The sequence below is a fragment of the Camelus bactrianus genome, chromosome 26 (genome assembly GCF_048773025.1).
Source record: "Camelus bactrianus isolate YW-2024 breed Bactrian camel chromosome 26, ASM4877302v1, whole genome shotgun sequence".
Taxonomy (NCBI): Eukaryota; Metazoa; Chordata; class Mammalia; order Artiodactyla; family Camelidae; genus Camelus; species Camelus bactrianus.
In genome coordinates, this window is record NC_133564.1 from 17,410,902 (window position 1) to 17,434,669 (window position 23,768).

The 23,768-nt window shown below is 42.6% G+C and overlaps 2 protein-coding genes across 8 annotated transcripts in view; both read left to right on the forward strand.

Annotated features, from left to right (window-relative positions):
* FAM149A (family with sequence similarity 149 member A) overlaps window positions 1-1,013 on the forward strand; it is a 30,081-nt gene extending 29,068 nt beyond the window's left edge. For all 5 annotated transcript variants that reach the window (XM_074353681.1, XM_074353682.1, XM_074353683.1 and 2 more), the window contains exon 14: window positions 691-1,013. In XM_074353681.1, coding sequence (XP_074209782.1) covers window positions 691-764 — 74 coding nt within the window. In that variant the 3' untranslated portion in view covers window positions 765-1,013. The remainder of the gene's footprint in view (window positions 1-690) is intronic.
* A 1,324-nt stretch (window positions 1,014-2,337) lies between these two features.
* CYP4V2 (cytochrome P450 family 4 subfamily V member 2) lies at window positions 2,338-23,221 on the forward strand. Of its 3 annotated transcripts, XM_074353654.1 has the most exons (13): window positions 2,364-2,474; window positions 5,531-5,574; window positions 6,189-6,297; window positions 8,863-8,975; window positions 10,394-10,479; window positions 11,241-11,431; window positions 11,822-11,891; window positions 13,221-13,347; window positions 15,534-15,719; window positions 18,347-18,449; window positions 19,315-19,449; window positions 19,543-19,722; window positions 20,906-23,221. In XM_074353654.1, the coding sequence occupies exons 3-13, from the start codon at window positions 6,189-6,191 to the stop codon at window positions 21,076-21,078; spliced, it is 1,473 nt and encodes a 490-aa protein (XP_074209755.1). In that variant the 5' UTR covers window positions 2,364-2,474; window positions 5,531-5,574; the 3' UTR covers window positions 21,079-23,221. The 3 variants fall into 3 exon arrangements, with proteins under 3 accessions (XP_074209756.1, XP_074209755.1, XP_074209754.1); XM_074353655.1 differs by lacking the exon at window positions 5,531-5,574 and having other exon boundaries at window positions 2,338-2,474; XM_074353653.1 differs by lacking the exons at window positions 2,364-2,474; window positions 5,531-5,574 and having other exon boundaries at window positions 5,620-6,297.
* The last annotated feature ends 547 nt before the right edge of the window (window positions 23,222-23,768 follow it).

The window sequence follows — 23,768 nt, forward strand, 5'->3', positions numbered from 1 at the left end:
CGTGACCGAGGTACACAGGAGAGATGTTGCTGTAGGTCTAAGGGTTTATTTTCTTTCTCTCTGACAAGCAGGCAGGGAGTCTCTTTCTTAAGCTTTGCTTCCAGGTCAGAAAGCAGCAGGGGCTATACCTTATCAACATCTGTTCTGTAGCAGAAAAAAAAGAAAGACGGGAGGCAGAGGAGCCAAGAGTGGGCAGGAGTTACGCCATGACTTCTGCCGGTGGGAAGTAGTGGGGCTGCCCCGGCCCCCCGTGCAACCTCCTGGGCCTCAGGGCTCCACCTCTGGGTAGAAGGTCCTTGCAAACCCACCAGCTCTGGGAGAACACATGGCTGGGATGGAGGCTCAGAGCAGGGAGGGGTGCCCATCTTTCTTCTCAGCACCCAAAATGGCAGTGTTTGCATGACTGTTTCCTGACTTGTGTAAAAGTGACATTAAAATAATTTTTTTTCTTTTTATAAAATATTATCTGCATGGACTATACAACACAGTCCTTTTGAGAACTAAAATTTTTTTTAACTTACAAAAAATTTTTTTTGCAGGGGGGCAGTAATTAGGTTTATTTATTTATTTTTGGAGGAGGTACGGGGGGCTGAACCCAGGACCTTGTGTATGCTAAGCATGCGCCCCACCGCTTGAGCGATACCCTTCCCCTTTTTAACATTTTAATGAAAATTTTGCTTTGTGTTTCAGGTTCACCGTATCTGCCTAAATCTTTCCAGAGGACAACTTTGACCTTAAGAAAGAGATTCCAAGTGGCCTCTTGATATGACTTCACCAGAGCTACAACGCTGGCTGGAGCGTTCAAAGCCTCAGCACACCGTTTATCACTTGAAAAATGGAAGAACAAGTATTATGTTATGTATCTGTCTGACCGGCTGAGATGTTGGACTCCTGAGAGAAATGCAGGCGAACAACTGAATCTGGAACACTTTGCATTGTAAAGAGAATACAAGTCAAACTCACCAACCTTCTTCTTTACCGGAATCATTCCAATAAAGATTCTCTTAAGCTTTGCTGGAAAGAATCTAGCGTGTGTTTATAATCCATCCTTCATCAGTTACCTGTAGACACACACATACTTCGCTCACATTCACACACTACTGAGCACATGAAAGTATATTGTCTAGGAATATGTCATTTTTATCTAGGAATCTGTATAAAACCTTTATATCTTGACATATATTTTTTTGTCTCATTCTATGAATAATTCCCTCAAAATCCCAGTCGCTGGTAGCTGTCACTCCCTCCTTCAGGAAACGGCAGTGATCTTTGGCGCAACGTGCCAGTCTGACTGAGAGTCAGAGCGCCCTCGTCCTTGGGCTAACGGTCTCACACCTTTTAAAAAAGCCCTTCAGTCATGAACCTCTCTGAGTAACGTCAGTGGCTGAGGGTCTCAGGTCAATTTTGTTTCACTAGTTTTCATGTTCTAATTCGGGCAGTTTATTTAAAACTATCCCACATTTATTGATTTTCTAAAAGCTGAATATAAACGTCATTGAAACATATGACATATGGTTTCATTTCTGTTGTTCACAACGGAAGTGCTCGTCCACCAGAGGGAGAGCTTTGCTGAATCATCTTTCTCATGCCATCACAGTCTGACCTCTGCTCAAATGTCATCTCTGCAGGAAGCCTGCCTGGATCTTTCTGTCTAAACAGCAGCTCTCTCCACCCTCTGTCCTCTAGCCCTGTTTTATTTTCCTCCAGAGCATGTGTCCCGACCTGACATTAATGTAGAAAGTGGAACAGAGAAGGCACAGGAGCAGTGATCCATTGGAGGCACACCTCTAGGGTCTCTCCCTCCTCCTCCTCCCCCTCCCCCAACCTACCATTGTTTTCCATTATAGTGACTTAAATTCTTAGACTCATTTTGATATTCTCAGATCTCAAATGGCCATAATTTTCTTCTTTTCTATCAGCTAATTATACCAATCTAGCTTTCATTAACATGGAGAGATTAGAAAAAAAAAAAAAAAAAAGAATTCTAGACAGAGGCAAAAACACACAAGCCTAACACAGGAGCGTACCCGGAGGTCTGAAGAGCCATGGATGGAATTAGCACAGGGGTAAAGAATAAGCGTGAGATCAGCAAGTAATAGGAGCTGAGGGATTAAGAGCCCTTTTGGCCTGGGAATTCGTAAATTATCTGCAACAGGAAGTCGCTGGGGAGTTCTGAGAACAGTGATGTAATCTGGGAGATGCTGTTTCAGATCAGGTGATTGTGGTGCAGTTGGTGAGAAGTCAAGGGACTTAAGACATGTTTCAAATTTGAGCCAAGAGGATTTGCTATTGGATTGGATGTGGGGTGTGACAAAAAGTGATTCAGAATTGACTCCAAGGCTTTGGTGTGTCACTTGGAAAGATGATGTGGTCATTTACTGAGGGTGGAGGGAATTCAGGGGGAGCAGACTTGGAAGCACGTTGGGACAGGTGTGCCTGAGGCGCCTACGAGATGCCTACGCGGAGCTGTCGAGGTACTTGGCTATCAGCACCTGCGTGTTAGAGAGAGGTGCCAAATGGGGGTGTAAGTTTGGCAATGGGGTGTGAAGAGAAGCTAGCAAGCAGGCAGAAAGAATGACTGGTGAGGGAGAATAAAAATCAAGAGAATGTGGATGTGGACTCCTCAAAGTCAAATGGAGGGGAAAGTTTTGCAAAGAAATGATAAGGACTCCAATAGGTTAAATGCTGTTAATTGTAAGTCAATTTAGATAAGGTCTGCAGAATGACTTAAAGATTTAGCTGTACAGAAGATACTGGTGATCTTGACAAGATCCGTGCTAGTGGAACGGACAAGGCAAAAGTCCAACTGCAGAGGGTTCAGGGGAGAAGCAGAGGAGAGGAACTGAAGACAAGAGGAATTTGCACTGATGGTTTGATGGGTGTGAGTATATAGCTGACATAGTTCTGTGTCCAGCCAGAATTTATTTTTATAATCTAAACTAAATATCTTCTTCAAATTGGGAATCATTCCAAGTGACATAAAGTTTAAGAAAATCTAAGTGTTAACTTACACAAAGCCTTTCTGTAGCTTATAACACGTCTGGCCCATGACTTTAAATTTCAAAAGCACTTATTTCAAGCTGGGGAGCGTAGCAAGCAAAGATCTTCCAAGCGGGAAGGTTTTCATCCTTTACTGTAGAATGAATCTTCAGAAGAGGAAGTAAGAACATGCCTTTCTACTCAGTTGGATTAGTCCTGGGAAGCTGACAATCAAATGGTCAAATGGAGATAGATTATCTTCTCCTTGGCAATGCCCTTTGTCCTACACTGAGCATCATTACGTTTTTGCTGGACGCTCTAAGGTGCAGCACTGTGTACTTTGCTGCCAGGAGAGAAGGAGGGTGCTATGTATTTCTTGCAGGCCAGGTTGTCGGAGTGATTTCGTCTGAAATTCCAATATTCCAATATCCCAGGCAGTATGAGAAGCGTCCCACTGGTGACAAGGAGACCATGGACAAGATGAACAAAGGGACAGGCTTTTATTTTGTTGACCCTTTAAAAAAGACTCTCCAGTGCCCTCTTCTCCACCCACAAATTGCCTTCAAAATAAAGATAAAACATCTAAGTCTGGTGATCAAGGGCTACAGAAGCTTGCTCCATGCCACCCAACAACATTCTCTTACTCTGGTCTCTGTGAGCCACCCTGTGCCCCAAGCAGGGGTCTCCACACTGCCTCCTGAGCCCATCAGAACCTTCCCTGACTTGGAGCATTTCTTTGCTTTGTTGGAGCACTGTTTGCTGTTGCCGGGCGCACTCACCGCCGCCCCGCCCCCACTCCACTTCTCCAGGGCAGCAGTTGTATGTTGTAGTCTTTGTTTTGTCCGCAGAGATGAGCAGAGAGTCAGATATACAGAAATCCTGTACTTTTATAGCCATAATTGACCTTATAGCTCAGTCTCAACCCTTTAGAGAGAAGGTAATGAAAGCCCCGGAGATAAACACTTAAAGGTACTACAGAAATATATTTTTTTAAAGTCTTAAAGTAATTAAACAACATAGAAGTGAATAACATAAAAATGTAAGTTTTTCTTCTCCATTCCCACACCATAAAGTTGGTCAGTATTTTTCTTTCTGGATATTAGTCTCCCTGTAGAGGAAAAAAGAAAACTTCTCCCAAAGAGGGCATTACATTTTATACTCTGTTCTGCAACTTGTTTTATTATTATTTTTTCACTTACTATTTCACGGACATCTTTCTGTGTCAGCTTATATAGACGATCTGAAAAAAAAAATCAGCTGGAGAAAAGTCTGAGACATGTTTTTCTCTACAACGAAGAGGCTCAGCAGGTGGCTGTGGGCAAACTATACAGTAAACAAAATAAAAACACAGAGAGCATTGCTCAGTGTTTCATTTTCCTTAACACTTTTCCTATAGCTTAGGGACCCGCTGCCAGAAGAGGTGTCCCTCTTTGTAAGGGACAGCCCCTTTGTAAGAAGGATCAAGTGTAGACGAAAGAACCAGAGTCAAGAATGGGTACCTCTGCCTGGAGAAAAGAGAGAAACTGGTAGGGAACACAGCCCCTGGGCAGAACTGGGGCAGCCTTCTCACTGCCTTTACCGTTTCCTTCTGCAGGCTCAGTGGTTTGTTCTTTCTGGGAGTTCTCCATAACTACTCCTCTATCAAACCCTCCTGTCCCGGCATCGCTTATCCACCTTGCCGACTAAAAATCCCTCGTCATCTATCTCTGCTTGGATTAAATCACGAGCCGCTGCAGCTTCTCACCTTTGACACTCCCTGAAAGGAGTTCAGGGTGGAGATCAGGAATCAGGCAATCTATGTTCTAGGGAAAGCTTACAGAACAGGCCTTCAGATAGCTAGATATTTTCAGGAGGTTTTATGAGCCCTAATTCTTGGATATCCTCATATCTAGAAAAGCACTAAAATCATTTTTGCTGACCTTTGCTCCTCCTGACTAGCAGCAAGCGTCAGCCTAAATGTGTGCTTGACTGCATGGAACCCCCTTCACTAAAATCATATATAATACTGACTCTCCCCTCCCCCACTTTGGAGCAGGTATTCAGAGCTGCCTGAAATGCTGTCTCCTAGGCTGCACTCCTTATTTCGCCCCAAATAAAACTTCACTCACAGCTCTCACGTTGTGTGATTTTATTTCAGTCTACAACCTGTTTCAGAGATTTCGACCTCCATCCTCTCCTATCTACCCCATCTTCTCTTGGGTGCTGGCTTTTCTTGGTCCCGAAAATATTTTGTAAAATATTTAGATCACAACAGCCTTACAACCTTGCTCTCTCTTGTCGCAATCAGCCATTCGATGCCCTTAAGGTCGTGCCCCTAAGGCTACTCTAGATCAAAGTAGGTAGCTGCCCAGAGTGAACCTGATGCGTAAGCCAGGATGCTACCCACCTCCGAGCAGGCAGGCAGGCAGCCAGTCCCAGCAGAGTGGACCACAGCCCCACGTGCAAGGAAGCGAGGTTAGGTACCCAGCGGGGGAAAAAAATGAGCTCCAAAGACTGAGTTTCTAACCAAATGCTTCTTTATTTCAATTTTAAAACATCCTGCTCAACCCAGCCCGAACGGTCCCGCTCCCAGCAGCGGGGACGTAGAACTCAAAGGTAAGCGAACTCTGGCCCCAGGGCGCCTCTCCATCACTAAGCTGCATTCAATTCACCTTCATTATCCTTCCACTCCGCCCACCTACGTGCCTTTATTTACATCAGCACAGCCTAAGGAGCGATGAGGTCGTTTTCCGGACTTTCGTTTCCGCTTGAAGCAGGGGTCGGTGCTCACTGCGTAGGCTGTGGCCGTGCTGGGTGACAACCCCCGCGGTGCTCTGTCGCGGAGCCTCGGAGGCTCCAACCCTGTGCAGAGGGCCGGGGCGATCCTCGCTTCAGGGAGGCCAGGCCTGTGCCCACCCCCGGCCGCAGGGGGAAGTGAGCGGGCCTGGCGCCACCTCCTCCGGCTCCCCCAGCGCCCGGCGCCCTGCCGCCCGCCGCTCGCGTCGGCCCCGGCCCGGAGCTCCTCCCAGGGCCGGAGCACTTGAACTCCCGGGGCCGGACGGCGCCGGCCGCGCGCGCACCCCGCCCCTCAGCCTCAGCCCTCGCGCGACGCGGCGGCCGGCGCGATGCTGGCGCTGTGGATGCTGGGCTTCGGGCAGAAGCTGCTGCTCTGGGGCGGCTTGTGCGCCGTCTCCCTGGCGGGCGTCACCCTCACCCTGAACCTCCTGCAGATGGTGACGAGCTACGCGTGGAAGTGGCAGCAGCTGCGTGCCCTCCCGACTTTGGAGGGCGCCTACCCCTTGCTGGGACACGCGCTGATGGTAAAGCCGGACGCAAGAGGTAAGGGACGGCGCCCAGGCCGGCCGTGTCCCCCCCCCCCCCCTCCCGAGGGCTGGGGGCCCCCGGGCCGCGCCGCCCCGCCGGCCCCCTCGCAGCGCGGACACCGGTACTTGAGGTGCGGCCGCAGGGAGAGCGGAGAATCTGTCACCCGCTAGACGAGGGAGTCTCAGTTCCACCCCGCTCCGCTGTGACCCCGGACAAAATTGCTAGTGCCCCTTCTTCCAAACGAACTTTTTCTGTATGTGCAGCATAGATTGCAGTAATTCTAAATTTTTGTTCTGCTTTTTCGCTTCTTCTTTTCCCACCTCCTAGCGGCTCCGGTCTCAAAACACCGCTGCCTCTGCGTCTGTCTTGGCTGTTAAAGCCTTGAGGGCAGAAACTTTAAGCGGGGCTTAAAAGGGTCTCTCTCTTTCCAACAAGGGGCTTGTGATTCCCTTGAGGCCTTTCCCCAAGCCTTCACAAGACTTGACCACAACTTTGATTCCTTTCATATTTTAGCTCTTTTAAGGAGGTTACATGATAACAAAACTCATGGCCAGGCCTTCTTGCAAACTCACACAGCAAGTTTCAGAAACTCTTATTTATGAGTGAATTTTTAAAACTGAAATCATCTTTTTGAAGAGATAGTTTTATACTATCTTTGTTGATGGAAAGAGAATCATTTTAAGTTAGAAAGCTCTCAAAAGTATCTGGTATTTGCAGCCCCCCCATTGGGGAGGGTGAATTTGACGAGAGCGGGTTATTTTCCTGGGTGTATACATGAAGATGGCCAGAGCTGAAAGGATTTGCCCAACAGGACGTATTTTAAAATGAGCCCAGGACCAGACCCCAGTGCACCCTCAGATTCATTGTTTACTAGTAGTTTTACAGGCTAAACATTGAACTCCGAAGCTTGAGGGATTCATTCTTTTCCACTTCTGTTTCACCAAAGAAAAATAATACTGTCATTTTAACCTCACAAGAATACAATGAAGCTTCATGGGAGAGTGTTTACCAAAATATTGAATGTATTTTGGGGCAGAAGAAATCCAAGTAAATTTTTTTCACCAGCCAAACATCAATGTGACTAACGTCACAAGTGATTCAACAACACATTGGATATATGAAAACCGCATTTGCAAAAAAATCATCTTGGCTAATACTAAAAGCAGAGACAACCTCCCCTTCTGCCCTAAGGTTTTAGAGTATTAAAGATAATTATGTAGAAATATAGACTCTCCCATGCCCCCCCAAACTACTTCCAGCATCTTCATTCTCATTTCTGGACCTGTAATAGGACTGACTACAAAATGTCCCTGCCTAATCCCTGTATTGTCCTCAAGGCTGCTCAGTAATTCTTTTTAGTTCATTGACTCTGATATTCACCATGACAGCTCTTCTACAATTTTTTTGGTCACATTTCTAAACCCAGTCCCACCACATGGACTGTTAAGTTGCAAACACTTTTTTTCAGCATTAGAGAAAAGACAGTCACAAGCCAATTATTTATGTATCTGTGTGTATGTGCTCGTCCCCTACAAACAAAATATTTTTTAAAATCTTCCCCCAGCTTACTTCTTGCTCTTCAGCTTCAAAAAAATAAAACTCCCATATTCTTTTCAAAGGTTTAGATCTGCAGAAAAGTTGCAAAATAGTACAGAGTTCGTTTATGCCCTCTACCCAGCTTTCGCTCATGGTGATATCTTACATAATTAGTATGATTATCGAAAGTAGAAAACTGACATTTGTGTAATATGATGAACAAAACTACAGCCCTTGTTTGAGTTTCACAACTTTTCCCGGCAATATCCTTGTCCTGTTTCAGGACCCAGTCCAAGATCTCGGGTAGTGCTTTGATGTTGAGTTCCCCTTTGTTAGTCTTTTCTAATCTGTGATCATTTCTGAGATTTTTTCATGTCTGGAATGGCCTGGACACTTCTGTTGAGTACTGGTCAGGTGTTTTGTAGGCTGTTTCTCAGCTTAGGCTTGTCTGCAGTTTTCTCATGATTAGAAGTATCAGAGAAGACTCCCCAGGGAAATCACATTTAAGACAATACTTGAAGAAAAGGTAGGTGTTTTAGACAAAAAGCAGTAAGGATGGAGTTTCCCATAAAGAGGAGAGAGCCTTTCCAGGCCCTGAGACCTTTGAGAAGTCGAAGGATTTGTGGGACAGGAGCGTTTCTCAAGAGTGGAAGGGAAGCGTCCACCAGGGCTGGAGAGGGAGGGCAGGTTTTTCTTCTCACAGAAGGGCAGCATCAAACCTGGCCTGGAGAAAGGTGGGAGCCCAGGGTCCTTGGGAAATTCACGTGGTGAGGCTCATCGTGAACGTGTCTGACGTCTGGCATTTCACAGCTAGCCAGTTTGTTTCACAGGTATTAGAAATGTTATCCTGTTCATAATTCAATTAAATTATCCTCATTATTAAATCATTTAATAGGGGCCATGTGGTTTAGTTTTAAGATATGAGAGCCCTGGGAGATATTAAGTGACTTGCCTAAAGTTAAAAAAAAAAAAAAAAGATACAATAAGGAACTTATTCCAAAATTCTTATCTCAATTGATTTTAAGATTAAATGTTTTCTCCCAGATTTTTTTCAGCAAATAATTGAGTGCACTGAAGAATACCGAAACCTGCCACTCCTGACGCTCTGGCTTGGGCCTGTACCTCTGGTGGCCATTTATAATGCAGAGAATGTGGAGGTGTGTAAGTGGCCAAGGTGATCAATATTCCACTGTGTATCAGAAGGCGTGAGAAGCTCATTAGAACAGACATAGTAGCTGTGTCTTTGTATCTAATTGAATTCAGTACATTGAGCATTCCATTAAATATTTTAGACTCTGTAGCTGTCAGCGAATGCTTTTCAGATGCAGTCTGAATCCTCAAGAGAAGAGCATCTCTAGGTGTCTGTACACATTTATCACATCCCAATATATTTGTTTTCCCTTTTTTTTTTTTTTAAGTCTGAAGAAGGATATTGACTAATAGAACCATGAATAGATTGTTCTACAAGGTGGGCACATGCTTTCTGCCAGGCACTGTTTTAAGATTCTAAAAATATAAGATTAATAAAATATGACTATTTCCCTCTAGTTTTTCAGCCTCATACTATATCCATTATACATTTTTTTTATTCCAAATTAATTTTCCTAAAAGAGAATGCTAATCTGATAATGAGAGGGCAGATATCGTTCATCGGTGCTATTGAAGTTACTCCTCAAAAAAGACTGTATACCCTTTACTTATTATTAAGACACTGGAGAGATTATTTTGTGGTTTGAGGAGAACAGGATTTGGATCAGGGAGTAAAAATGGGATAAACAGAGCTTCCCTTCATGGAACAAAATTAGACAGAAGTTCCTAGGGATCCGCGCTAGGGTATGTCTGTCTATTATTGTGGTGAAAATGTTGGCGTTTCTCTTATATCAACTCTAGCATCCTGGTTCAGAGCAGATAATGAGAGGATCAGGCCTAGGATTTCAGCCACTGCTGACTTGTAGAAGCAGATTTGGTGTATGTGAGTAGAGATCTGTCCAGAGTCGGGGACTCAAGTAAGAAGCTTGGGCAGCATTTTGGGCTTAATCCTAAATGTTCATTCTTTCGACTTCACCCTGACTCCACATGACCTGATCGTACCCATGGCTTCCAACGTTACTCACATGTTGGAGACACTCAAATGTGTACCTCTAGCTCAAGTATTTATCCTGAGCTTCACAGCTGCTTTCGGACTGTGGCAACTTGACTGTCTCCAAGGCAACATACTTGAAAATGAACTTGTGATTTCCATCTCCCTAGGTGTGCTCACCCTCCAGTTTCACCTGCCTTTCCCCCGCTCCCCTCAATAAATGAAGCTACTTGGTTCCCAGTTCATAGCAAGTACCAGGGAATCATCATGGGCAGTTTCTTTTCTTTCAACTCCATTTAGTCCTCAAGACTGAATGAAAGTTTTATGTTGAGAACTCTAACTGAATTTCTTTGAAGCACAAGAAGGAAAATGAATCAAAGAGAAATAACGGTTATGAAATGTTGCTTTAAAAAGTAGTTGTGTTCTAGCCGGGGATTCTTATAATTGAGATCATTTTGATGTCTGTATCTCTAACTATTGTTTTCTCTTTCTAAGGTAATTTTAACTAGTTCAAAGCACATCGACAAATCCTCTATGTACAAATTCCTAGAACCGTGGCTTGGCCTAGGACTTCTTACAAGGTATGTCAGTGGAAATTTGTAAAGCGCTGTCTTGTGGGAACTGTTACTTCCATGGGTAACTTGTTATTTCAGGAATTGACACAAGGTAGTAAGACTGTGCTATCAGGAAGTGTGGGAGAAGCTGGAAGGAAAAGTCCAGCTAACAATGGGCCTTTGACAGACAGGAGTCCAGGGTGATGGTACTCTCCAGTCACTGCGTTCAATAATGGTAATGCCCAGTCTTCCAAGAAGAATGAGGAGGTAGTGAGGTATGAATGGAGTAAAGCAAAGGCGACTTTGGAGCAGGGAAATTGTGAAAATCCAATGACAAAAGCAGTCGGCCCCAGAGAAATATATCGAGCACAGTAACTTCAGTCCTCGAGCTGCATCCAGAAATGGGTCTCCATCCGTGACTCTTGTGGGCACTTTGGAGAATTGAAAGACCAGAGAGATTAAATCATGGAGCAGGTGGATCTCTGAGGACTAAGGCACTGATAGAGCGGAGAAAAAAATTCTAATTTTTAGAACCTCAGAACTGAGAAATTGAGAAAAATTCTGAAATGTTTCCATTTTTAATGAGTACCCTCTTATACATGTCATATAGAACAGTATCCAAAGTATCCACATTCTATGCCTATTCATGAGACTTTGTCATTCTGACCAAAGCATTTGAGAATCTGTAGAATAGGCTATTTCTGGAGAATTTGGTGACTTGACTATATTTATATTTTATTTGTTTCAGATGTTGCTTTTTTATTTGTAACCATGTATTGTATTTCTAGTACTGGAAACAAGTGGCGCTCTAGGAGAAAGATGTTAACACCTACTTTCCATTTTGCAATTCTGGAAGATTTCTTAGATGTCATGAATGAACAAGCAAATATTTTGGTTAATAAACTTGAAAAACATGTTAACCAAGAAGCATTTAACTGCTTTTTTTACATCACTCTTTGTGCCTTAGATATAATCTGTGGTAAGTCTCATTGATTTGTTTTTAAAGTTAGGCGGTAAAGATAAAATGGCTCAAATCGGAGATAACAGTTCGTGGGGGAAGGCGAATGAGGGGACCAGGAAGGACGCTGGGGTCTTCTGGGTGGTCCTGCTGCTAAATTAGCCACTTGGACTCCAGAGCCATTCACAGGACTTTGAACCGAGCAGTCACAGAGCCAACGTGCCTGGAAGGTCAGAGGGAAGGAAGGGCGGGAACTGGGATAAGAGAAGAGGGCAAAGAGCGATTCTAAAGTACATCGGACAGAATGGGACATGGCTTTTTTCAGGTGCCTTTTTTCAAGGGTCTGCCATGGGGAAATGTACACAAGAGATGCGCATGAACTGAATGGTTGCTTCTCACTGTGTTTCACAGAAACAGCCATGGGGAAGAATATTGGTGCTCAAAGTAACGGTGATTCCGAGTATGTTCGAGCAGTTTATAGGTAAATAAAGTCCTCTTGATTGTTTCTAAAATTATTATTGATTAGAGCTTTAAAAAAATTATTGCTAATAATTTCTGTCTGTAGTGTATCTTTTTCATCATTTCAAAGTGAAACATTATACTAAAAATTAACCTCATCATTTTAAGCATGTATTCCGACAGCAGAGGAATCGTTGTGTAAGTTATGGCCTATCCAGATTATGCAGTGATTTTAAATGACTATTTTATAATTATCAAGAGATTACATTATGATGTTCAGTGATAAAAGAAAGATATACAAACAATTTTTTTGGTAGTTTGATTACCACTGGGTATAAGAAATTATTCACAGAAAAAAGCTAGAAGACACTACACTAAAATGTTAGCTGTGGGCACTGTTGTTTTGTAAGTGTTGTTCTCTTTCTGATTGTGTTTTGTTTTTGTTGTGACTCATTCTCCTTTCCTGTATTTCTGTTCTGAGTATGTAGTATTTTTTAATTGAAATAATCAAATCTACTTTTAAAATTGCTTGTGACTATTCAGCTATTAAGAGGCAGGGCCAGGATTTGACTTGATGTATCCCATCTTTAAGTCCACTGCTCATCTCACATCATTTTAATAAATATTGAGCATCTATTAGTCACTGCACAACACACTGACTAGTTGTGTAGGAGCACACAGAACAGACGGAATAGCAGGGGAGCCAGGTGTTACAGCAGATGAATATAAACTTACAGATTAGAATAATTGCTTGGAAAGAAAAGATCAAATTGATATGAGAGGAAAACGGGGATACGTTTAACAGACTGAGTGGCCAGGAAAGGTGTCTTCTGGAGACTTGGCCTCAGAGCTGGTGGTGAAGATGGAGATGGTGTCGAGGTCTTTCTGCTTTGCACTGGAAATGATGAGGGCGGCGCTCGGGAGAGCAGTGTGGCCGATGGACTTCTCCGTGGGAGAGGGCAACCTGTTGTTTCCTGGCACTCCAGACGAGTGATCAAGCAAATGAGTGGACATTAAAAAGAGGCAGGTTTCGTGCCAACCTATGGTACAAGAGCCACAGGCAGCCCGGGAAGGTCAAGAACTCTCCCTGGAGAAACAGAAGCAGAGATCAGCTGGCCATCTACTAAGGATGTGTTATAAAGGATTCTTCATTCCTAAAATTCCATTAAATTTTTAAGCTTCACTAGATATGTAACAACCCATGTATTCGTGGTTCAGCATAAAGCTTGGCGCTTTTAGCAGCCCTTCAGACTAATCACCCTCATTCCTGCGTATCACCCGGCATCAAATAGGTGCTCAAGAAATACACATTTTCAATGTATCAGCTGATGTAATTTTATCCTGTTTATAGGATGAGTGACTCGATACATCAGAGAATGAAGACACCCTGGCTCTGGCTTGACTTTTTGTTCTGTATGTTTAAAGAAGGGCGGGAGCAAAAAAGGAGCCTAAAGATCCTACATAATTTTACCAACAGTGTAAGTCCTTGTTTTTTTGTTGTTTTTTTAACATTGTGGTAAAATATATGCAACATAAAATTTACCATTCTAGCCATTTTAAATGTACAATTCAGTGCCGTTAAGTGCACTCACCTTGTTGTGCAACCATCCCCACCTCCATTTCCAGGTCTCTTCTAAGTCCATGATTGTTATGTTTTGTTAACATAACCTGTGAAGGACCCTGGAGTCTGCATCACATAAAATAAAAGTTGAATTGGGGGGAGGGTATAGCTCAAATGGTGGAGAGCACGCATCAAGCCCTGGGTTCAATCCCCAGTACTTCTGCCAAAAAAAAAAAAAAAAAAAAACCCTAATGATAAATAGACAATGACCTTCCCCCCAAAAAATTTTTTTAAAAAATACATAAAAGTTGAAGAATAATGGGAAAAAGTAGCCAGCATGAGTACATTTTGATGATATATTCACCAAATATTAATTAAACACTTGTTAGGTGCCAAGCACTGTACCAAGCGTTAGAAACATTGTAATAAGTAAGACCTCTAGTAGAGGAGCTTGTCTATTTAAAAAAATTACAAAATGTGATATGAACTATAAACATTTGTTAACAAACAGGGTGCTAGTAAAAGAAAGAAGAGACAAAGAGCTGTGTTACAAGAGCCTTCTTGAAAATGTTTGGATTAGGCAGTCATTTTCAAAGGCAAAGGGCATTTATAGCTGTATCTCAACTTGGAAAAGATTAAAATTAACTAGATACTACGAGTTTTACTCCCAATTCAAAAATAACAAGGAGATGGTGATATCATTTTAGACACAGGATGTCAGTCGTGTGTTAAAAATGTGTTTTTAACAAAGCAATATTTAATTTAAAATATACATTAAATTATGATTTAAGTGCACTGATAAAAGTGCCAGGTTAAATATATTCTCCCTTTGCTGTAGACTTTGGTTTAAAATATAATGGAAGTGCTTCCTGACGGCGAGGTACAGCCGATCACCAACAGATCCTGGGGCACCAAGTCAGGAGATGTCAGGTGAATGAGACGTTGGGTTGAGTTGGCCACGGGGGAGGAGAGAGTAATCTCCATGGCTGGGCAGTAGGAGAATGACCGACAGTTTGTATTTTATAACTATAATCACATTTTTCCTCAAATTACATGCATTGACATCAATATCAATAATGAATGAATTGCAACTTGGATGGACAATATTATTCCTTTAATAAATATTGAAAATTGCACACTGAGTGCCAGGCACCTGGGGTTCCACCAAGAATGAAAGGAGATATGTTTTTCTGTCCTCAAAGCACTCAGGGTCTATTCATTCAAACCACTCACTAGCAGGTTTGGTCAACTGCCTGATAGGAGAAGAAAGCTGAAATGTATAACCAAATTAAGTTTATGGGCTTTAATTCTTTTATTCATTCAAGAAAGATTGAACGAACATTCTTCAAATGCCAGGCAGTGTTCTAGAGGTTGGAATTAAGTCAACGAGCAAAGACAAATCTGCTGCCACATGGATGGCATGTTGGAGTTGTGTACTAGATTATAGAGCAAATATAATGCGGTATCAGGTGGTGAGTGAAATGGAAAAAAATAAAGTAGGGTTAGGAAGACGGTGAATGCCAGGGACCAGGTAGCAGTGATCAGGGAAGGTCTTTCTGACAGTCTGAAAAAGTGCCAAGACCTTAAAGGCGGGAGGGAGCCAGCCATGCTGGCATCTGAAGAAGGAATTCCAGGCAAAAGGAACGGCCACGCACGTAGTGTGAACTGACTGATCAACCCGCTGTTTCTTTTCTCCAGCACAACCTGTAATTAGAGTGATCTATAATTAGTCTATTGCATAATGACTGCGTTCTCTCCACCACCTAAACTTTTTCTCATTAGCTCATTCCAATCTCTAGGGCACCATTTAGTGGACTACACACCCTGTTGCCGAGTTGGAGATGGCAAAAATAACACTTGCGTGTTCTGAATTTGTCTGACATGAAATTTGTTTCCAAAAGGCTTATCCAAAAATGCCCTGAAGTGTTAACAAGAAGCTTTACTATATTTTCATGAGAGCCTCAGTTATTGTTGAGTTAGACAGAAGAGGAAAAGTTTAGGGGAAAAAATCAGTTAAAGAAGCTAGTATATTTTCAGAGGAAAATGCATTATGAGGCTACAACAAATTCCAAACAAAAGCATGCGATTGTTTAAATCACACAGGTCATCACTGAACGGGCCAACGAAATGAAGAGAGATGAAGAGGGTAAATGGGATGACAAGGACTTTCCGACGCGCAAAAATAAATGCAGGGCTTTTCTTGACTTGCTTTTAAATGTGACGGACGATGAAGGAAACAAGCTAAGTCATGAAGAAATTCGAGAAGAAGTTGACACCTTAATGTTTGAGGTATTTTCTATTGTCATGTTATTTTCTGGGTATTTTTAAACCAATTCCCTTTTTTTTTTTTTTTAATCTTTATCATATAACTGAGGAAGAGTCATTATAATTAGAAATGAGAAAATATCAGAGCTTGGTTAAGCACCAGATCAACTTCCTTCTTCAGAAAAAGCTTTTGACTCATGATGGGGACAGCAGCACACACATCGTTTTCTCAAGAAAACCTGAAACCCGTCAGACTTTTCCAAACAGAACAACAGCCAGAAATTGCTGTCAGTTCCCTATAGTGCTTCATGCTTTTTAAAAAGTCTCTGAAACCCACAAGTCTGTCCCCGGACTGTCTCCTTCCCGAAGGTCTAGCAAAGGAGCGCTTGGCTCCTGCTGGGAGCTGCCCTAACTGAAGACCACAGTAAGGCGCTCTCATAGAGAGTTTAACTAGTTTGTGATTCTAAAGGGATTTCTGGTCTTCAAATCACGGGAAAAAAGGGTACAGTTTTTACAAAAACTAACTCTAGCATTAAATGTTACAAAGAGTGAATCTCTCAGTGTGTGGATTGCCGAATAAAGATGAAGAAGTGGTTTTCAAAAGCACCACGTGGTAATCTGGAAGTGGAGGAAAGCAGTGGGTGGTGTCAGCTGCTCTGCCTGCAGCCATGTGGGTTCGGTGCCCGGGGCACAGCGGAGGAAGGCCAGCTGGGTCAGGGGTCCCTAGACCGAGTTCTCATTCTGGCTCCATGCTCACTAGCTGTATGAGATGGTGCCAGCCATCCTGGATCTTTGTCACACTTCCCCTGCGTCTAAAATAGAGAGATGGACTAGATCAGTGGTTTTTAACATCTTTTTTTAAGCAGAGCATTTTATTGAAAAGAAGTTTTATGCAGAAAATGGACATCTACATTAGCTAAAAAAATGGAGAGGTGTTAAGCATGTGGGCTCTGGGGCCAAATCCCAGCTCTAACCTGTCCTAGAGGTGGGACCTCGGGCACCTCCTCCAGGCTTTCTGGGCTCCGGTGTCCTCACTGTTACAGCATGGGCCTCACAGAATAGTTATGACGATTAGATTAATGACTTCTTAAAGTGCACTGAGACTCGTGCCTGGCACACGGGAAGCGTGACACTGGCTATTAGTATTCGATGTTGAAGTGGAGATCCTGTCTCACATCTCCAGCCTGCACGCACATGCACACATCCCCATGTGCACACACACTCAAATCCACGCATACACACACGTGCATGTGCACACACATCCTTCTCCCAGAAGGATGAAACCTCTCACCTTCACGAAAACAGCCAGACTAATGATCTCTTTCTTCCAGCTCCAGCATTCCTTGAAATTCTACTTTTCCTTTTCCCCGTCAAATAGGAGGCATACCACGTGTGACTGTCATCTCGTGACCCCCTCCTCGAGGCAGAGGCAGGCTGTCCCCGCCATGCCTTTCGTGCCCAGGTGCCAGACCCTCCATATGAAGGTTGCTGCCCGGCCCTGTCCCCGCACTGTGCGTCTGCAAACTTTGTACTTTATGCTTTGCTTCATCCTGTGTTCTTCGGCTATCAGACCGATTGAAACAGGAAGTTCAGCAGACTTCTCTGACACATTTGGATCAGGCGTCCGCTTATAAATTCAAGGGAAGTTATTAAAAACTATTTAGCAAGAGCACTTCCTTCTGTGACTCTGGTAAACAACTGAGTGAAATGGCCAGATCTTTGGAGTTCAGAGTAGTTTCGGTAAATACACAGCAAGCATGAGAAGAGGCAACAGCACACCCATATCAGAGACTCATCAAATATATACATTTTTAAAAATTGCAGAATAAGCCTCAAACCATCTTAGGAGCTGTTTTATGAAACAAATGCTTTGGAGATTTCTAGCCAAAGAAAAATGAAAACCATCGCTTGTGTCACACAGGGAAAATGGAAAAGTGAGGTCTTCCATAGAGGAGATAATTTGTTTTCTCTCTAGTTCCCCTAAAAGCCTTATTCATAGAGCTATAATAGTATTTTTGATTTTCTAAGTATATTTTTTTTCTGAAGAACTCATGTAAATGTAAAAACTGTTTTTGGTCTGTTAACATTGAAAATGTGAATAGCTGTATCAAGGAGTTCATGGAGTTTCTCTGATGAAGAATGGAGTTAGTTTCTGCAGAGTACTTAGTATTTTGCCTAAAAGCTCAGGAAGTGTTGCATGAGGTTTATTTATCAACTTCTTGAGGATGTTACTCAGAACACACGCACACTGCCTGGTGTCCAGCATCGACAGGTAAAGCCTACCTTACAGATGCTAGAAGTAGATCTGGAAAGTTGGCCCATGAAAGTCCGACATTTTTTCCCTTAAAAAGAGTCTAGAGCACCCAGTCCCCTTGGAATGCCCCCTTATGAGCACAGCCCAGCCACTTCTCACTACGTACGCATCTCTGTACAGTGTTGAAACGTCTCTTTAAGCACGAACCTCCCCTTTGAAGGGACTGTTTTATTTGCTTGTTGGTTTCTCACCAAGGTGCAATCCTGTACCCAGTTAATTTGTTATGTTTGAAGCCACAGTGCAGCTGTCAAATCCAGAGACAGTTCAAAATAGTTCTCTCTCCTAATCCTCTCAGTGCAACTCTGCTGGTAAGTCATTTTTTCCTTAACATTTGTAGGGCCACGACACAACCGCAGCTGCAGTAAACTGGTCCTTATATCTACTGGGTTCTTATCCAGAAGTCCAGAAAAAAGTGGACAATGAACTGGAGGAAATATTTGGTATGTTTGGCCCCCTCACTAGTTACACTGTGGGTATCACGTCCACCAGAGCAAATGCTGTTCTTGCTCATTAAGAATGTGCAGTAGGCCCTGTTCCACATAAGCCGGAAGGCTCCCACATGGGATCCCCTCCCGTACCGGTCTTCTTAGCGAGGCCTTACCCATCACTTACAGAGTACAGGTATCTGCTCATTGCCTGGCATGTGACTGCCCTGGGGTGGATGCTCGGGAGGCCCAGATAAATGTGACTGTCTGAGGTCCCGCTGCGTAACAGAGGAAGCAGACATATGTACGTAAAGCATCGAGTCATGGCTGTGTGCTTGAGTGATGTGAAGAAGGTGCTGTTTGGGAGCAGAGAGGAGCAGGTGACATTAGTTCGAGGGGTCCAGGAAAACTGCTTCATACAGCGTTGCATATGGCCACAGATGAGTGAAAAGGTGTGTAAAGCTGATGGGATGTGAATTTCTATTACACAACCAGTAATACGCAGGTGAACAGTCCTAGACGCTGTCAGTAGTGATGTCATCCGAGTCCCAGCACCTGGAAGGAACCCTGTCCCATTAATCAGCCACTCCACTCCCCTTTCCCCACACCCCTGGCAACCGCAACTTTGCTGTCTGTCTCTAAGGATTTACTACCTGTTCGGAGTACTTCCTACAAATGGGATCTCACCAATTGTGACCTCTGGTGTCTGGTTTCTTTTACCAAACATGTCTCATTTTATTTTGATTATGGGTAATAGGAATCCTCCTTTAGCCATAGGTTTTTAACATTCAGTGTTTTGATGAGTGTATTCGCTGACGTCCCATCCTCCAAGCTCAGATAATTCTCTGATTGCTTATCCCATGCATTTACTTAAAACCAGGGAAGTCTGATCGTCCTGCTACCTTGGAAGACCTGAAGAAACTTAAATACCTGGAATGTGTTATTAAGGAGAGCCTTCGCCTTTTCCCTCCTGTTCCCTTCTTTGCCCGTAATCTGAATGAAGACTGTGACGTTGGTAAGAATTCTGTTGTTTGAATAGTAGGGACAGCAGATTATTTTAATGTCTGTCTTGCCCCATCCTCATGGCTTATTTTCTACTTCCTGACAGGGGGTTACAAAATTGTGAAAGGCTCTCAAGTAATCATCGTGCCCTACGCACTGCACAGAGATCCAAGATACTTCCCTGATCCTGAGGAATTCGTGCCAGAACGGTTCTTGCCCGAGAACTCGAAAGGACGCCATTCATACGCATACGTGCCCTTCTCTGCTGGACCCCGCAACTGTATAGGTTTGTATCCATCAGAACAGGTGTGACCTTTCAGGCTCACAAAAATTTCTTGAGATGTGGTGTCCCACATGCAACAATCTTTTAAAAAACTGGCTCCCTTTTCCCTCCACTTTACTATACGTGATTATTTTAAAATACGGCTGTCATAAAGTGTGTTCATTTGCGAGAGCAGCTATAATAAAGTACCACACTGGGTGGCTGAGACCACAGGAACTTAAATTCTCCCAATTCTGGAGGCTCAAGGTCCAAGATCAAGGTGTGAGCTGGACTGCTTTCTTTGGAAACCTCTCCTTAGCTTGTCAATGGTCTTCTCCCTGTGCCTCCACGTGGTCTCTCCTGTGTGTGTGTCTCTGTCCTAAACTCTTCTTTTCATAGGGACACCAGTCAGATTGGGTTAGGACCCACCCATAAGACCTTATTTTCATTTAATTACCTGTTGAAAGGTCCTATCTCCAAATACAGTCATACTGTGAGGTACTGAAGTTTAGCACTTCAGTGGATGAATTTGAGGGAGACACAATTTAGCCCATAACACAAAGCCTCATCAGCGTCAAGGCAGAGTTTGAAAATGTTGTAGCTTTTGGATTGAAACAGAATATATGTCATATGGTAGACAACTTATTTATAACGGTTACATTGAGCCTCATTTCTGTGTGTGTTACTTTTCAGAATTGCATTTTGCAAAACCAAACCACAAAATGCTTACCACAGGGCCAGCTGAAGTGCTTAAACAAAATGAAGGCACATCACCATGCGTTATAAACACTCTTGGCTTTAGAATCTCTAGCATTTTATCATTTATGCAAATGCAGGTATTTGTAAAATCAGGCCAGGTTTAAATGGATGAACCCGAAGCTGATTTAGTGATTCTATAGTAAATTAAAGACCCAAATAAGAAAGCATTCTGGAGTAGCGATTCTCATGCTTGAATAGCCCAGGATCCACCTGGGATTTTGCAAAACTACAAATACCTGGCCCACCCCAGCTACTCAGACGCACTGGATGGGAGCAGGTCAGGGCACTCACGATTCTTCATTTTTAACAAGCATCTGAAGTGATTTTTGATTCTCTCGGGGATCATTGTGAAAACATAAAACTGCTTGCTTCCTCTAATAGAAGTTGTGGTTTCTCACATTTGAGATATATCCATCATTAAAATGTTGGTGTTTACATTAATTTGAAGGTCAAAAGTTTGCCATCATGGAAGAAAAGACCATTCTTTCTTGCATTCTGAGGCATTTTTGGGTAGAATCCAACCAAAAGAGAGAAGAACTTGGTCTGGCAGGAGAGCTGATTCTTCGTCCAAGTAATGGAATCTGGGTCAAGTTGAAGAGGAGGAACACAGATGAATCCTAACTGTGTAATTGCATTGAACTGTGCTCTTATCATAAAAAGGGTCTTTCTTTGAAGGAAACTTTCCATTTACAATTTGTAGGTCGTGAATTCAATACTCTCAATCCCTTGACCTAATTTTTTCTTGTTCCTACTTACCTTGGGGTCAAGTCTACCAAAGAGAGTTTTATACTCTCTTCACCACCAGAGCTCTTACCCCTGGTCTTGATCCCATAACTAGAGTCTACTGATGACTGTACCCAAATACTTGCATAACAAACTTCCCAACAGAGGCATCCACAGGCCAAGTCAGTTTCAACCAACAGACCCAAAGGGTATAATCTAATTGAAGTTCCAGAATACTTTTAAGGTATTCTTGTTGACTTGGGAATACACATATGCATGTGTATATATACATTTAACTTGAAAAGGGTGAATAGTTTAGCGTTTAGACTTAAGGAGCTTAATTTTTAAATATTATATCAGTGGCATCAGTTATGAGAAGAATAATTGTTATGGTACCTTTCAGATTTTATCACCTACAGTAGATCATTGGACTATGTACTTACATACTTACAGACTTCTTTCATTCCTCAGAGCATCACAATTACCTTTCTATATCATTTGTTATTGGGAGAGGTTCCTGTTGGTAATCTCCAGCCCCTCACTGTGTCTCAGGGAGTTGATGAACGAACGGCTTTTGGAGCTGGAAGGAGCTTAGAGCATCGGGCTCTATCTGTGAGTTCTGCATCCTCAGATTCAAGCAACTGCTGATTGAAAATAGTAAAAAAAAAAAAAAAAAAAATCCAGAAAGCTCCAAAAAGCAAAACTATTTACATAGCATTACATTGTATTTACAACTATTTACATAGCAGTTACACTGCATTACGTATTGTAAGTAATCTAGAGGTGATTTAAGGTCTGTGGTTGGATGTGCCTATCCATATGCAAACACTTCGCCATTTTATGTAAGGGACTTGAGCATCCATGGATTTTTGGATCCATGGAGGGTCCTAGATCCAATCCCTTGCGGATACCAAGGGATGACTGTACTACTGCACTCCCTTTTATTAGAAGGAAGGGAATGAAATGAAAGGAAAGGCAAATTTCTGCCGAAAGCCATGCCACTAGTGGGTGACAGGGCTGGAAACAGAGGTCTTTACTCTAAGTCTCTCCACTCCCAATATGATGACATGTCTACAACACGCTCTTGCTTAATGGAACTCAGGTCTACAACTAGATGTGTCATTAAAACACAGACCTTCTGCCTCTGATTTTGGAATAATTCTTCTAAAATTCTTCCATCGTTAAAGGAAAAGAGAAGCCATCCATCTATTTTAAGTAACCCAGGAATATCTCCCTTAGTTTGGCGTTAGACTTCCAGTAAATTCAGTCCTCCAGGATATACCTGTGAAACTAATAATTAACACCCATTCCCTGAATTTTAATGCTACAGACGATAACTCTACTCTCTCAGTCAGTACCTCTAAAAAACTTCTTTTAATAAATAATTTTAATAAAATTGTTTCTTTAATTTTTCCAAGGTGATAGCTGATATAAACAACAAATTAAGAGGATAGAATAAGTATTCTTCAATGGATATCAAAGAAAGGGGTTATGAAACCAAAGCCATTTGGGAAGCACTGCAGGCTGGGGCAATGAGGACAGGGGCAGCATCTCTACCCACTTTAATATCCCAGAAAGCCCAGTGTAGACAAGCCAGTCCCTAAGCTGATGAGAGACCAAGGAAATATACAATGGGAAAAGGCTCCCATCCCATTGGGAACTGTGTTATCTAGGAAGTGGACATATGTAGAAAATCTTGTTCCCAGATGACTTTGGATAATTAGACTTTTATTTGTGGAAATCAGCCTTGTTTCTCAATTTTTTGCACTTACATTTAAACCTTGGTTTTGTTTTTTTTTCTAAAGTGACTCTACATTAGATGTGAAATTAAATGTAAAGTAAAACATTGCTAAATGTTACCTTTCGGCCTAAAAATCTTCATTTAGCCCCAGAATAATCTGTTATTCATATTTTAATTGGAAATTCTCTGAAACACTGTCAGAGTTGGAATTGAGAAATTATGTCATCATTTGCAGAATGGAAATGCAGGTGCAGATTTTTTTTAAATAAAAGGATGATCAAATATGTGTTCCTATCACCATTACCTTGTCTTACTCCTTCTTGAAAGAGGTATCTCCAGAAAGATAAATCACATTTCAAACGTGGGTGCTACGAATTGATGTCAGTCTGAAACATGGATAACTTTAAAAGATAAGTTAGTGGGTGACTGACTCACAATGTAATAAAAGAAGCAGCACTTCTGAGCTGATGTCATCAGTATTACTCGGACTTTCCAACAAAATGATCCTTACACTGTTATCACAGACTGATTTCGAGTTTCCCTTCCTCTGAATAGACTAGAGGAAAAGTCGAAACACCAGAACGTTTTGCTCAGCTGATAGCAACAAGTAAAATCTCTTCAGGCTACCTGGGAGCCAGCAAAAATGATAAGCATCACTGGGTCCCAGGGGTTTACAGTCTAGAAACCTCTCCAGGTAATGCAGACAACCAAAGCGTGTCCATTTCTGAATCAGCTGACCGGTGTCCCAAAGAGATACTGGTCACAAAAAGGTCAATGTTCACTCTGGAATGTACCTAGAAGATCAGCTCTATTTACCTCCAGCATCAAATTAGATGCTAATAGATAC

Bases quoted from the DNA above. Each gene is read 5' to 3' on its own strand.
- CYP4V2 (XM_074353653.1), top strand. From the start codon at position 6,084: ATGCTGGCGCTGTGGATGCTGGGCTTCGGGCAGAAGCTGCTGCTCTGG. The intron at 18,450-19,314 runs GTATGTTTGGCC...ACTTAAAACCAG, and splicing joins TGAACTGGAGGAAATATTTG to GGAAGTCTGATCGTCCTGCT. The intron at 19,723-20,905 runs GTTTGTATCCAT...ATTAATTTGAAG, and splicing joins TGGACCCCGCAACTGTATAG to GTCAAAAGTTTGCCATCATG.